Below are 14,998 nucleotides of genomic sequence, written 5' to 3'. Positions count from 1 at the left end.
CTTTAATCTGCGTAAGTATCTTTCAAGTCACTATTTCCTATTTGAACCAAGACTGAACTCTTCCTATGCAATATTTGTACCAGATCTTTTGGCATTTGGTCGTAGTCTAATTTTTTGTTATGTATGAATGGAGTTTATCTTGGCAATGAGATTATAAATGCCCTGAAGATGAAATCATGTTGTTTTAATCTACCCAGTACTGGAAGCAGTTTGGGAGCATAAGATAGTTTTACATAACAATTTCAGAAAGACTGGGTATAAGCAAGTAGATGTGTTTTAAATATTTTTTAGTATATCTATATTGTAAGACTGAAAATGTTTTCCCCTGTGAATACAAATACCCCAAAGACAAATCTATGGTAAAGAAGTAAGAGTAAGATGGAATCCTATGGAAAGGATTAAAATTTGTTTACAAAGTTATTTGGGTGATAATCAGGCAGGCAAATAGGATAGGATCTTACTTCCTTGTGTATTCTCATCTTTTCTCTTAGCCACAGGCCTTTCTCATTTGCTAAGGGACATTCTGCTCCACACACGGAGTTCTTCATACTTTGGGTGTTTTATGATGGCTAGTGGGCCCGTCTGGCCGCACTCCAGTATACCTCATGATTTTGATATTTGAGAGTCCACAGGAATATATTTCTTAAGATGTACTTAGGTAAACCACTTAGAAACTTAATCAAAAAGTCTTATTGGAAATCATAATTTGTGAGTTAAAATTATAAACCTACCCATCTCTGTATAATAGGTGTTTTTTCATGTTTTTATTTTAGGTCTAATTATGTACAGCTAAAATGCTTTTGTTTTTATTTTTAGCCTTCATATCCATATAGCAAAAAAAAATTCGTAAATATGATTACTAAAAATTTTACAAGTTGTATGGCCATTAAAACCATGAATAGGGGCACCTGGGTGGCTCAGTCAATTAAGCGTCTGCCTTCAAGCTCAGGTCATGATCCCAGGGGCCTGGGATCGAGCCCCACATTGGGCTCCCTGCTCAGAGGAGAGTCTGCTTCTCCCTTTCTCTCTCCTTCTGCCTCTCCCTAACCCCCCTAGAATAAATAAAATCTTTAAATGTAAGCTAATTCCGGCAATTAGTCCAGGGAGGTGTATCTGCTGTTGCAACTGACAAAACTTTCACATTAAAAAGAAAAGATAGGGCAGCCTGGGTGGCTCAGTGGTTTGGCACCGCCTTCAGCCCAGAGCATGATCCTGGAGTCCCAGGATCGAGTCCCATGTTGGGCTCCCTCCATGGGGCCTGCTTCTCCCTCTGCCTGTCTCTCTCTCCCCCTCGTAAATAAATCTTTAAATAAATAAATCTATACATAAATCGATAGAATAGAAAGAAAGAAAGAAGAAAAGAAAAAAGAAAAGAAAGATGCCCCAAATAGAGGTTAAAAATCTTGAGGGAGATTTAAAACATTGCATTAGAAATCAAACCTATCTTTTCTTTCTGTTCTTAGAAATTTCAGTGGTTACCGTTGAAATTAAATGTGATATGAAAATTAATGCAAAACTGGGCAACAAGGCATTAAACTGCAATGAATTGGGGCTCTGGGAATAAGAACTGACCTAGCCCAACTCTTCTAAATTAGATAATGATTTGAGAGAGAAAGAGTATTAGAAAAACTTTGGCCATATTCATGGCTTTCTTATTTGAGGATTAAGTCTGAGATATACAGCAAAGGTGAGTCTACAAGTCTACCATCCTTGGGCCAGACAGACCTGTCCTTAGGATTCAGAGTAAGTGTTTGCCTAAATCTCAGAGATGGTAGGTCGGCTGACTGGAAAGCACCCACCCCTGATCTCCCCCATCTCCCCACCTACCTTCAATTTCAGAATTTACCTTTTTACTTTCCATCTTTTCCCTAATCCATCAAAATCTACCCTAATTTTCAAATTCTTATCACCGTTATTAAAACCGTTCTCTTGAACAGTGACCTCTTGTCAAATCCAGTTTTCAGTTCATTCTCTTCAGTCCCTCTCTACTACACACACAAGCACTGTGCTTGCACGGTATTCTTTTGGTTTCCTTGCTACTCTACTAGTCTGATTCTCCTCTCTGAGTGGTTCCCCTCTGCATCCTGAATAAAGGGAGCTTTCCCCCTCCCTTTTAAATAAAGGCATTTTCCTAGGCTTCTGTTAGATACTTTGTTCTACCTATATATACCCTTTCTCACCAAACCCAGGCTTCAAATACCATCTTGCTGTGGTTAACCTCTCGAAACTGTATTGGCAAGTGAACTCTCTGGGTAGCTCGGGGTTCAGGTGCCTTCTTTTTCCTGGCCTAGATTATTGTCTTACCTGACGAATCTCTCACCAACCCATGACATCCAACTTTCTCCCAACTGCCAGTCACTACTGAGTAGAGCATTCACCACTCTTCTCAAAAACCTTTAATGACTCCATTTTATGAAATTCAAACTCCTCATTGTATTTTCTACCCCATTTCCTACTCTTCCCCTCTCTACATGTACCATATATAAGCCCTATGCCTTGGTCTTACCTTTGTAACAATTAGCCAAAACATTTAACATTTTTTTGCATTTGTTCATGTCTATAATTTACTTCTACCAAAGTATTCTCTTTCTTTGTCCAACTCTCACTTTATAAGTTCCAGCTCCTGAGTCCTCTCTTTTTAAATCCACATGCATATTCTGACCAGTGGTACCTGCTAGGATATGCCCTGAGCTGGTTGGTTTCTTTGTCTTTCCTACTGGATAGAAAGCATTTTATGGGAAGTGACTGCATTTTTTCCCTTGCACCGTCTCTAGCTCCCTAACATAGTATTTATTCAGAATTGGAACTCAGCACTAGCAAACAGGCTAAGCATCCCAGTATATCCTAGTACCTGGCACATATAACAGCAAATATATTTCACTGGTGACTGGAAGGGTACACGTACAAATGAATTTTAGTTCTCAATTATCTTAAGCCTTGGCTAGCAGACTTCTTAGACAATTCATTTCAAATTTCTTTTTCCATTCTGCTTTCCCCCAATTACATAAAATATTTTAACAGCTATTAAATATTTCCAGCATAATTCTAATCTGGAGTCTGTGGGTCACACATTTCAAGTTTATTCAATACACTGTATTGTGGCAAAGCATTTGAATGATTTTTTGGAAATATCATGATTTGACTTGTAAGTTTAATAAATTACTGAATGTGACCAGGAAATGACTAATATTAGAATACAAATAGGATCAACTAAGGACTAAAGACAGTAGAATATATAGATCTCTTATTCCCCCCACCCCTTTTAAAGTATAATAAATATAGCACCATGATAAAGTGTAGGGGGAAAGAACATAGTATGTTTTAAAAAGCAAAAGACAATACAGAAAGCATATAGAAGCACTGTGAAACCAGGATAATTACCAGGAACTAGCATAGTAGATGTGAGTTCTGGAGTTTCCAAGAAATCCACGTTGCTTCTTTGGAATGTCTTGCTATAATTCGTCTGAAGGTGGCTGTATAAATAATTATAGGTTAAGGTTGTGCACTTTTATTATCTTCCTAAGGAGAGTGCAACAGAGTTCAAATTCAGTCAAGATGGCAAGGTTTGGGATGGTATTAATTAAGCATTTGAATAGACTTCTTTTTATGGTTATTTAGCCTTAAAAATGAGACTCAACAATTGTCATCAGAAAAAAAATTTTAAAGACTTTTTAAAACAGAAGAACGTTAATTCTCTATAGAAGATAAAACAAATGGAGAAAGATTTCAACTGCAGACAAGTTTAAACAGAAGGAAGAATATATTGGCTGTCAGGAATGATTAAAAAATAGGATAGCTAAGAAGGGAGACTATAGATTTTCTCTCACTCGGGAAAAAAAAAAAGAAAAGTCATCTAAAAGTGTAGGCCTGGAGTACAAAGTTGAGTAAGTTGCTTTTAAATTTCCCTTTTGAGTTTGAAATTCTACTGGTATCATTATGTATTGTAGTCTTAAAATAGTCAAAAAAAAAATAGAACTTCTGGGTGAAATATTTATCAACGAAATTTCCAAGTGTTCCATTATTTCCATTACCATATTTAAAACCCTAAATATGGACTTACTGGAGGGCTATATTCCCTGCCATTTAAAATCAACTAGAACTATATAATCTCAGAATAGCAAAAATATTCTTCATCCCATTCTAATTATATGTTACTTATTTGTAATCAATTTCAAATAGGTGGATCTGTTTAACTCTGTTGAGGAATAAATGACAAAATATGTACATTCAACATGTACAATATGATTTTATATACATTAACTGCATAATAGTTACCAAGAGAAGTTGATTTTTTAATTGAATGTCTTTATTTTCCCTCTTTTTTTTGCAGTGTTTAAAGACATTTAGAAAAGTTAAATAAGCTATGATGACTTTAGTTTCATGGTAAAGTAAAATACCACAGAATTTATGAAAAATTAGAAAGTAAAATTATTTTCTCATCCTTTTCTGTGTCCTTTGTCCACCTGCCCTCCTGACACTTTAGACACCCATGACCCATATCTCTTACATCAGTAAAATGGTTAACACTTAAAGTGGTATCATTACTAAAAGCATTTGTGCTTCAAGAAGAAGCACAATCTAATCTAATTTCTAATCTATGAAATAAATTCCTAAAAGGATGGGATTTAGGAAAATGAACAAATGGGAAAGAGGAGATGTAAAGGGAATAGAGCTCTTCCCTACAAGTCCTAAAAACATAACGTATATTTCCCTCTCCTTGGCTCAAAAAAAAAAAAAAAAAAACTGCTTATTACTTACCTATTCCACACACTGCTGTTCTCCCAAAACTCATAAATTATGTAGCGAGATTCACTGGAAAGCTTCTGTATGGAAATACTGAAATGGAAAAGTAAAAGCATAAGTAGCCCCAAGAAGCAAACTAATTTTTCCTTTTTTAAAGATTTTAGTTAATTATTTTAGAGAGTGAGCTGGGGGTAGGGAGGCAGTGGGAGAGAATCTGAAGCAGGGTCCACACTGAGCAAGGAGCCCTACGTGGGGTTGATATCATGACCCCGAGATCATGACCTGAGCTGAAATCAAGAATCAGGTGCTTAACTGTCTGCCACACAGGTGCCCCAAGAAGCAAACTAATTTTTCTAATCATCTCTGTATGTGGTATGAAACAATCTTAACCTATTCATATAGGAAACAACTATGGTGCCTGCATGAAAATGAAATTTTTGTGAAGAATTGATTAGTATCTCTGTTTTGTTTGACATAATTTTTTAATTTTCTGGTTTGGCATCATGAAAATCATCTCAATATATTATAGACATCACACACATAACTTCTGTAAAATTTCATTCATTCAAAATATCGAGTATCTGTTGCGTTAGGGTTCCGAACAATGTTGAGTGCCTGCCACTGCCCTTGCCCTTGCCCTCAAGTGCAGCTCCTTGAATCTGTCCTCTCTGCTGCCATAGCTCTTCCCAGATTCCTGGCCTTACCTTAGCCTTGGATTGACTGCTTCTACATTCTACATTCTAGCCATAACTGTAGGTTTGTTTTGTGTTTTGTTTTTTGGGTTTTTGTTTGTTTGTTTGTTTTTTGCTTTTCCAATTTGGGGCAGAAAAATTTGTTCCTTGCAATTCTTTGATTAGCTTGAGAGTGACTAAAAGGCTATGTAATACGGTTTAGAGGAGTTGGATTGGGAGTGTGCTGCAAAGACACACTGGGGTGAAGGCTGGATTTAATCCTGGAGCAATGAAGAACCACTGAAGGATTTAAAACAGGTAAATATTGGGGTTCGAGGTGGGTTTTAAATATCCTGATGGTGGTGTGAGGTATCCCATGGAGAAAGTCAATACGACAGAGGAAGAAAAGCTAGAAAGGTGGTGAAACTGCTTAGGGGAATGATGACAAAGATCCAAATTAAGGTAGAAAGGAGGAGGGGACAGATTGATAAATTTAAGGGAGGATGAGAGACAAATACAAAGATGCCTTTAAAAAATTAATTCCAGGAACTTCCAGGGAAGAAGGTGGAGAATGAGGACCCTAATTCACCTTGCCCCACAGACAGAACTAGAGGACAGCCACATCAGTGTAAGTAACTCAGAAAATGACCCACAGACCAGCAGGACAGATTCTCCAGAGCTAAATGTGGAGAAGAAACCACATGGTACAGGGTAAGAATACTGTTGGGAGCTACATGGACCACGGGACTGCTGGCAGAGGAGAGGGACCCATGGGGGCTAGAGAAGAGACAGAAACAGACCCTCACACTAGGAAGCCTGCACAGGCAAGATGAATTTGATTTGAAAATCAGAAGGGCCAAACTGCATGAGTTCTTACGACGAGTGGGACTTAAGACCTACTTTAAAAATCATCAGGGCTGGCTCTGGGAGAGCCTGGAGGGCAACAGGAAACTGAAGCCCTGTCCTTTAGGAGCACGACAAACAGCCCCATGAACGTACAGCATAGAAGCAGCAGTTTGAAAATACGATTGGGGTGTCCTTGTTTACTAATCTCAGGGCATGTGTCGCAGGGGCAGGGATCAGTGGCAGGTTTCTCCAGGAACCAAGGAACAGGCAGGTCCACTTCCCTCCCCTGCCTTCCAGTATGAACACACAGCCACCTGGGGGAACCCGAGCAGCAGACAGTCCCTACATAACGCGCTAATACTATGCCTCCTGCCCGCCCCCGATCCCTGCACTTAAGCAGATCCACCCTCTCCAACTTGGCCTGTCTTGGTCCTGGTGGCTGCAGGTCCTTCCCACAGTGGACCAGCACAAGCCCTGCGAACACCACACATCCAGCCCCTGCACACTTCAGTGGATCTGCCCCCCTCCCCCCTCCCCCATACACACGCTATTGGCCAGAGCCCATCCAAAGCAGAGCCAGAGCTTGGCAGTGCACAAGCATCTCTGCCCAGGCCGGCATCACTCCACAGCGATGCCTGCCCCTGGGAAAGGGGAAGATAGCCACATCCCCACCAGCCCAACTAGGGCCCCAGCAGTGGGCTGAGGGTGGACATCTGGTCTGACCACAGGCCCCACTCAACAATGAACAGAAACTTTCAGGATACAAAACAGTGGAAGTGCCCTGAGTTCCGTGCTACTACATTTCTGGCAAATGCCAGGTCTGACTCAACTCGGGCCCAGGCCCACCTGAGACTGGACCACTTTCCTACACCATACACAGAAATAAACTCAAAATGGATTAAGGATCTAAATGTAAGACCTGTAACCATAAAAATCCTTGAAGCGAACACAGGCAATAAGTTCCCTGACATCAGCCTTAGCAACATTTTTCTACATCTGTCACCCCAGGCAAGGGAAACAAAGGCAAAAATAAACTATTAGGATTACATCAAGATAAAAAGCTTCAGCACAGCAAACAAAAAAAGCCAACCTGTGGAATGGGAGAAGATATCTGCAAATGACACATCTGATAAAGGGTTAGTATCCAAAAAAATATAAAAAAATTATACAAGTCAACACAGAAACCCCATAAATAATCCAGTTAAAAAGTGGGCAGAAGACACGAACAGACATTTTTCCAAAGACAGATGGTGGCCATGAAAAATGGTCAACATCACTAAACCTCAGGTAAATGCCAATCAAAACCACAATGACATATTACCTCAAGCCTGTCAGAAAGGGGGAAAAAAAAAAAAACCCACAAGAAACAACAAGAGTTGGTGAGGATGTGAGAAAAAGGAACCCTTGTGCACTGCCGGTGGGAATGCAAACCGATGCAGCCACAGTGGAAAACTACGGAGGTTCCTCAAGACATTAAAAATAGAATTACCGTATGATCCAGTAATTCCACTGCTGGGTATTTACCCAAAGAATACAAAAACATGAATTGGAAATGATATATGCACCCTTATGGTAATTGCAGCATTATTTACAATAGCCAAAATATAGAAGCAAGTGTCCATCAATAGATGAATGGATACAGAAAATGTGGTACACACGCACTTCCCCAGAGGAATATTCCTCAGCCATAAAAAAAGAATTTTGCCCTTTGCAACAACATGGATGGATTTAGAGAGTATAATGCTAAGCAAAAAAATTCAGAGAAAGACAAATACCATGATTCACTCCACGTGGAATTTCATAAACAAAAGAAATGAAGGGAAAAAAAAGAGACAAATCAAGAAACAGACTCTTAACTATAGAGAATAAACTGGTGGTTATCAGAAGGAAGGTGGACGGGGTGGGGGGTGGGGGGGATGGGTGAAATAGGTAAAGGGGATTAAGAGGACACGTATCAGGATGAGCATTGAGTAACATATAAAACTCTTGAATCACTACACTCTACACCAGAAGCTAACACAGAGTTAATTACCACGGAATTATAATTTTTTAAAAAATAAAAAATTCCCTCAGTCCAGCTTGCTCAGTCTACAGTTTTACATTATATCCAGATTAGAAATCAAAATGAGAGTCTAAACTAACAGCAACGATATTGATTTAAAAGAGAATAAAGAATGTTCTTAGTGTAAAAGTCAAGCTAAATGTAGTTTAGGATTTACCTAAGTGTGACCAGCAGGTGGTGGTAACTACACACAGAAATTTTAATGCTTTTTTTCCTTTAGTTCTTTGCCTGTAAATAGTTTTTTCATAGCTGTTTATCTTAATTAAGGTATGATGTAGCAAATATTGCTAACTCAATCTCAAATTTTCTAGGGAAAAGGTTTATAATAGAATCAAAGGAAGCGGATGGAAAGTGAAATCAGAGATTTTCTAATTCTCGGAGTTCATAAGTGAGCTCTTGGGTGGGGTTCCTGGAAATCCTTGAAATGAGCTGCAAATTGATGTGCATGTCTTTTTTATTTTGGGAAGAAAATACATAGCTTTCACAATAGCCTCAAAGCGTCTATAATCTCCAAACATAAGTTGATGATGTAATGGGACAAATTTCAACCCATGACTGTTTTTTCAGGACAAAGTTTAAAATATTCAGCTTAGCACTTTAGGCTCTTCAAGAACTACTGATTCATTTATATTACTTATTACATTAAAAGCCAACTTATCCTGCAATCTAGACCTTCTAGACATCTGTAAGCCTGTAAGGAATTAAAAAAATATTTTTAGCATCATTCTCAAGTGTTTAAAGAACTGAAAAGTATCAGTGTGGTCAGGCAATTGGTTTGAAGTATAGACCAGCAGGCCTACCCTTCTCTACAACTTCGTAGCTTTGTTACTCTGGGCCCATTACTAACCTCAGTTTCCTCATCGGTAAAATGATGATAAAAACAGGACAGTGAGGACTAAAGGGTTGCCTGCAGAGCAGTTAGCCCAGTCCCTGGCAAATTTGGGGTGCTGAATTCGCTGTTAGTTCAATAGCTCAGAAGAAAGTGGCACTTCCACTGGATGCGCAGTTACAAAGGCTAATAAGTCTTAAACGGTTGTTAAAGCTGAAAAGCACGACAGAAGTAAAAGGAACTGGAGAGAAAACCAGACCAGGCAAAGCAAAACAAAGCAAAAAAACCCCAACAACTGAAGGAAAAAGACATTTGTGAAAACAACGTAAAGCTGCAAGCCAATAATGGTGGCAATTGCTGTATCATTGTACGCGCCAAGAGCGATGGTGCCGGTTGCTACCATGTATGGCTCTATTCCTGCCCCTGGTCTAAGCACTTGACACAGAATGAGTAATTCTACCTTCACATGGACTCTGGGGCGATACAGCAGACACTGCTGCCTGTATGATTACTCACTCTTAACAGAAGCCTGCCATCGCTGAGCTCACAATATAGCCAACGTACCAGTCGGCACTGGATTGAGACAGCCATCACCAGCTCCCGCTTCTCTGTTGGATACGGGTTTTCTCACCTGCTCTGGAGTTAAGGAATGACCATGTGACTTGAGCTGGACCAACGGATACCAAAGAACGTGTGCTGGGAAGCAAGGGCTTCTCGGAAATGCTTGCATCCCGAGCCTCAGACATAAGAGGAGGACTTGTTGGGACTATTCTCTTCTCGTTCTTCCTGACTACAGGCCGACTGGTGAAGAGCCAGGTGGCAGGGCTGAAGACCAGCGTGGATTTTGGCTCAAAGGGACACAGGTGAAAATGCTAATCAGAATTGCTCTAAAGACTGGGTGGTTTCAGTTATGAGCAAGACTGACCGATACACAGCAATGACATTTAAGGATGTTGCTATTTAAGACCGTCCAGTACAAAGTGCGACATGTGCGTAATGTGCAATGACGACACTAAGAATTGGTTAATTATGAAAAAATTGTCAGCAATATTTCTCTCGAAAAGGCAGAGGGCTTGAATGATCAGCTTTCAATTATCTGCACACTTAGAATTACATAGAACATTTCTGAGCCTTTGCTAATGTGCTTCAGTCTCCCTCCTTGGTGTGTCCTCTGACACCACTCACTGGCTGAAGCAAGAATTCTTTGGCTAAGTTGTCCCTGGATACAGTGACTAAGAGCTTCAGCCCTGAGCTCTGGGAGACCTTGAATATCCGCAACAGCTGGAAAAAAGTGGTGAAATAGCTTCCAGGGGGAAAGGACGTGGCTCAAGAATAGTTGGCGTTGAAGATAAGTTACACAAAACTCTCTTCCTCTTGGCTTCCTCCTTTTCCTACATGCCCTACTTTAGCTCATAGAACCTAACCACTGGAGAAAAGGCACAACACAACACAAGGGAGTCTCCTGCCCCCCCGCCCCCACCCCCACATTTCTCCACACCAAGCTCCAGCCACTGAATTATGTTACTTGCACAAAAATGCTGATAAATTATTCATAGTCAATATGCCACAGCATATCATTAGTTCTTTAAGATGTTTCTTTGGCCATGGTAAAGTCTCAGGATCACGTCTTCTAATACAATTCCACATTCATGTTCTCTAGGCCCTTGACATGGAATTCAGAACACATAACATATTCTAGAATTCTTATCTAAGACTGACTTCAGAAATCATTTCATCCTATTTAATAGTTGTGAGACTTTAGCCTATGAATGAGTAACCTATTTCCCCAACTAGATTCTAAGACCCTTGAAAGCAGAACCTTCCCTCACTTTTCCTGACGTCAAGCACAGTTCTAAGAATACACTGGGTACACCACATATATTCAATTGGTAGCTCACCATGGGGATTTGTAAGCCGTCATGATTATAAAATAAGCAAAAAGAGGGGCGCCTGGGTGGCTCAGTTGGTTAAGTGTCTGACTCGTTTTCAGCTCAAGTCATGATCTCCTGGGTCGAGTTGTGAGACTGAGCTCCACGTAGGGCTCCACGCTTAGCAGAGTCTACTTGAAGATTCTTTCCGTCTGCCCCTCCCCCAAATCTGCTCCCTCTCTCCCTCAGAAATAAATCTTTTAAAAAATAACCAAAAAAATCATCAGTGTTTGTGTACACACACACACACAACGGTCACACAACTGATTTACGTGGCTTTTACGCTAACAATCATTTTAGAACTCAAGTGACTGACATTTTGGTAAGGGTTCCGTCAGCCCCTAAACCTCTTGAGTGTTGCGGTCAGATGACTTCAGGGCAAAAGCCTAAGTCAGTTGCCCAATTTTGAGAAACTAAGACCTTGTAATTGGAACAGGAGGGATCTCGTCCATTCTACCCCTGGTTAACCACAGGAAGTCCAGAAAACTTTAATTCAAGGATGACCAAATACTAGCAAGAAGGAGTAAATGTGGGTTTTGGAGTCAGATACGCTAGGGCAAGATGTTTAATGCATCTGAGCCTACTCTCGCCTTCAGAGGATGTGATACATACTTCGGATGATTGCAGGGAAGACTAAATAAGAAAATGGAAACAAAATGCCTAGTCGTTAATCCTTAATTCCTACTTTATTTGATGGCAACATGTCTTATCTAGCCATGGTGAAGCTGAGCCTGTTACCAGGGGAAAAGAAACTGCAAAACTGATAATCCTGAGTTCTATTTTATCAGCCAAGCACAAGGCAATGGTGCAGGGCATGCTGGAGCATGACGGACAACGTGAGTGGCCCATCTGATTGCTCATCAGCTGATACAGAAGAAAACTGAATTTGACGAAGTGGCACGGCTGAATTTAGACAGGCATGTGGGCATAACGTGTATTTCACATGGTTTCCGTCCATGGGGAGCGATTCTCTGATGCTCATTTCCATCTGATTAAGTCTACTTTTTTGATAATTCCAGTAAAAGACAGAAATCAGTTGAAAAATCAGCAATAAGTGAGTGAAGAGTTCTTAAATAAACCAGCTTGCAAAGGAAAAGGAGAGGCTGAGAGTCTCTTTATCTCATTGGAAGAGCACCCCCCCCCCCCCCCCCCCGACCTCACAGCTGGAGCCCACAGAGCCAGGGTCCTAGGCTGTTGAGAGAATAGTCTGTAGCAGGTCATGCAGGTCTATCTCCATAGCTGCTCTCCCACCACAGCTCCCGTCACCCCTCAGGGCCGTCTGTGTAGCTTCTAGCCCTTTCCCCAGCGCACATTAAAGAACTATCACCAGTCCTTAAAAAATACCCACCATTTGCTTTGACGTGGATGCAACTGGGGGGTATTATGCTGAGTGAAATAGGTCAGTCGAAGAAGGACAAACATTATATGGTCTCATTCATTTGGGGAATATAAAAAAATAGTGAAAAGGAAATAAAGGGGAAAGGAGAAAAAGTGAGTGGGAAATATCAGAAAGGGAGACAGAACATGAGAGACTCCTAACTCTGGGAAATGAACTAGGGGTGGTGGAAGGGGAGGTGGGCGGGGGGTGGGGAGTGACTGGGTGATGGGCACTGAGGGGGGCACTTGACGGGATGAGCACTTGGTGTTATTCTATATGTTGGCAAATTGAACACCAATAAAAAATAAATTTATAAAAAAATAATCAAACTCTGTGCCCTATTTATAAATGTGAGAAATCTAACCCATTCCTGGAGACTGTGACTACCAAACAAGACTTTATCTTCCCCATGTCCCCACTTCTTTGGGTGAGCAGTTCCTGCTATGGACGGTGTACACACACACACACACACACACACACACTCACATGCATTTTCCAAGCATTCCATTTCAGTTTCAGAGGAGTAGGCTTTTAAGACTACATATACTCAAACTTTGGCAGACTCCTAAGTCACTGAACTAAAATGATTAAAAATGGTTTCAGTGTGAGCCCTTCTCAGTTTTTTGTGAACCAACAACGCAAACTCAGCATTTCCTGCGTTTCTACTATGCAGGCATGCCTGGAAGACTGTAGGCACTGAGCAAGTCCCCTGCAACTCGACAGAGTGGGTCAGTGGTCAACCAGCTAGAGGATGAGGCCACAGTCATCCCAGCTCACGTTTTCTGGGCCCCTTGGTGTTTAGCACTCAGTTCATCCTCACAGCCGTCTTAGGGTCTTAGCAAGTTCTCCATGAGGAACTGGGCATTATGAGATGCAGTTTAAACAAACCCCGAGGTAGGGGTAGATTTGGTTGTAGTTTTCCAGAAGCAGGTGAGTGGCCAGGTCTAAGGCGCAGGTTATGCTGGAAAGACAATGGGCAGCTGGGCACTGCTGACACTCAGGTGGCGAGAGCCAAAGTGAGCAGTGCTGTGCGTTTGTGAGTAGGAAAAACATAGGGTCAGAGAAACATCTAGCATTTGGTTAAGCAACTCAGAGAGTTACTGCAGTTCCTGATGAAAGGAATTCTGTTAAGAACTGTTTCTGTAAAATTATTCTAGTAACTATTGATTGGACCACTTGGAGCAGAGACACTGAAAATGAGGAATAGTTCATAAATTTTAGTAGCCACAGATAATCGAAGCCTGAACTGGGGCGACTACGGAAAGAAGTGGTTTCTTTTCTTTATTTTTTTTAATTTATTTTTTTATGACCAAGGTCATAAAAAATCAAGACTTCAGACTTTGTACAATTTCATAGTGGCTGAAATCGCTATTAGGCTACAGGGCACGCTGCCAAGGGAGCAATCAGAGCTAGACGCACTAGAGCTGGAGCTCATCTATCGGGGTGATTTTAAATCAGTGTGGGCCTGCCTGGATGCAGAAGGGGAGGTGTCAGGCGAGGAGAGAAACTCCCCTCTTCAAACCGTTGTCACCATTTTATTTCCCTCGGTGCCCCCAATGATCAAATCCACACAGAGTCCAAGAATCGAAGAGAAACACCCAATTAAAGTCTGCAGTCTGCCTCACCCAGAGGGCTGGGTGCTCAACATAAACAACAGGCTTCTCAAATGCCCGTCCCCCATACCTGCTCTCCCAGTTCCCTCCATTAAGGAACATTCAAGAGCGCTTACCGCAAGCATCCGCTCTGGGACGAAGCACTCTCCACATAGTGTTTCAGAGCAAGCTGGAACTCTTCCAAGTCCTCTTCTATCACAGACATCTGACGCTGGACGAGCATGATGTGCTGCCGAGGAAGAGCCAAGTGTTACCACTCTGGCTGCCAGGGAGCCCCCCTTAAGCTGACCCCCCATGGCCCAGCCCAGTCCTCCTCACAGAGCAAACAATTCTCATCTAAAAATACGACCAAAAGGAAGACCATGACTAATCCAAGTAATAACACCGTAGAAAAGCTGTAAAGCAGGCTGGATCTTCGTCTTGCCTCTAGGAGCAGGTGCTAAAGAGAGTGTCTTCCCAAGGATACACTTCCCCGTTAAAAGCGGTGGTTCTCAATTAGAAGCACTGGGGAGGTCTTCAAATTGCACTTCCATCAGAATCTCTGGAAGTGGGGCACAAGCACTAGTATTTAGTGGCTCTAATGTGCAGCCAGGGCTGAGAGTAAGTCCTACTCTACACACTGCGCAGCTGCAGCTTTACCTTAAATATTTTGGGATATTAGCCATGTGTATCATGACAAACAAATTTCAACCTTCGTGCTCAACGTGTTGCGTTTCCAAAGGTACATTAACCACCGACCACATACCACACAGGCCCTGCTCAAAATCTCATGGCGTCAAAGGGAGCCTGTGTTTAAATGGAACACACTGGGCTGGATGGCAACTGCTTCTTGCAATAAATCCTATTATCTTTATAGCACTTGTAGTTTGAAGACTTCCCTATAGATCTGCCTATGGTCTTCTCATGGCACTTTGATCTCAAGATTAAG

General features: G+C 41.4%; 1 protein-coding gene across 1 annotated transcript in view; it reads right to left on the bottom strand.

Annotated features, from left to right (window-relative positions):
• Positions 1-14,998, bottom strand: part of NECAB1 (N-terminal EF-hand calcium binding protein 1) — a 185,605-nt gene that overhangs the window by 4,233 nt on the left and 166,374 nt on the right. The window contains exons 10-12 of the mRNA XM_038579720.1: positions 14,187-14,299; positions 4,759-4,836; positions 3,382-3,473 (exon numbers count right to left, since the gene is read on the bottom strand). Of these exons, the coding sequence (XP_038435648.1) occupies positions 3,382-3,473; positions 4,759-4,836; positions 14,187-14,299 (283 nt within the window). The remainder of the gene's footprint in view (positions 1-3,381; positions 3,474-4,758; positions 4,837-14,186; positions 14,300-14,998) is intronic.

This window comes from Canis lupus, chromosome 29 (assembly GCF_011100685.1).
Source record: "Canis lupus familiaris isolate Mischka breed German Shepherd chromosome 29, alternate assembly UU_Cfam_GSD_1.0, whole genome shotgun sequence".
Taxonomy (NCBI): Eukaryota; Metazoa; Chordata; class Mammalia; order Carnivora; family Canidae; genus Canis; species Canis lupus.
The sequence above is the reverse complement of the archived record's forward strand: the minus strand, read 5'-3'. Positions and strand labels throughout refer to the sequence as shown.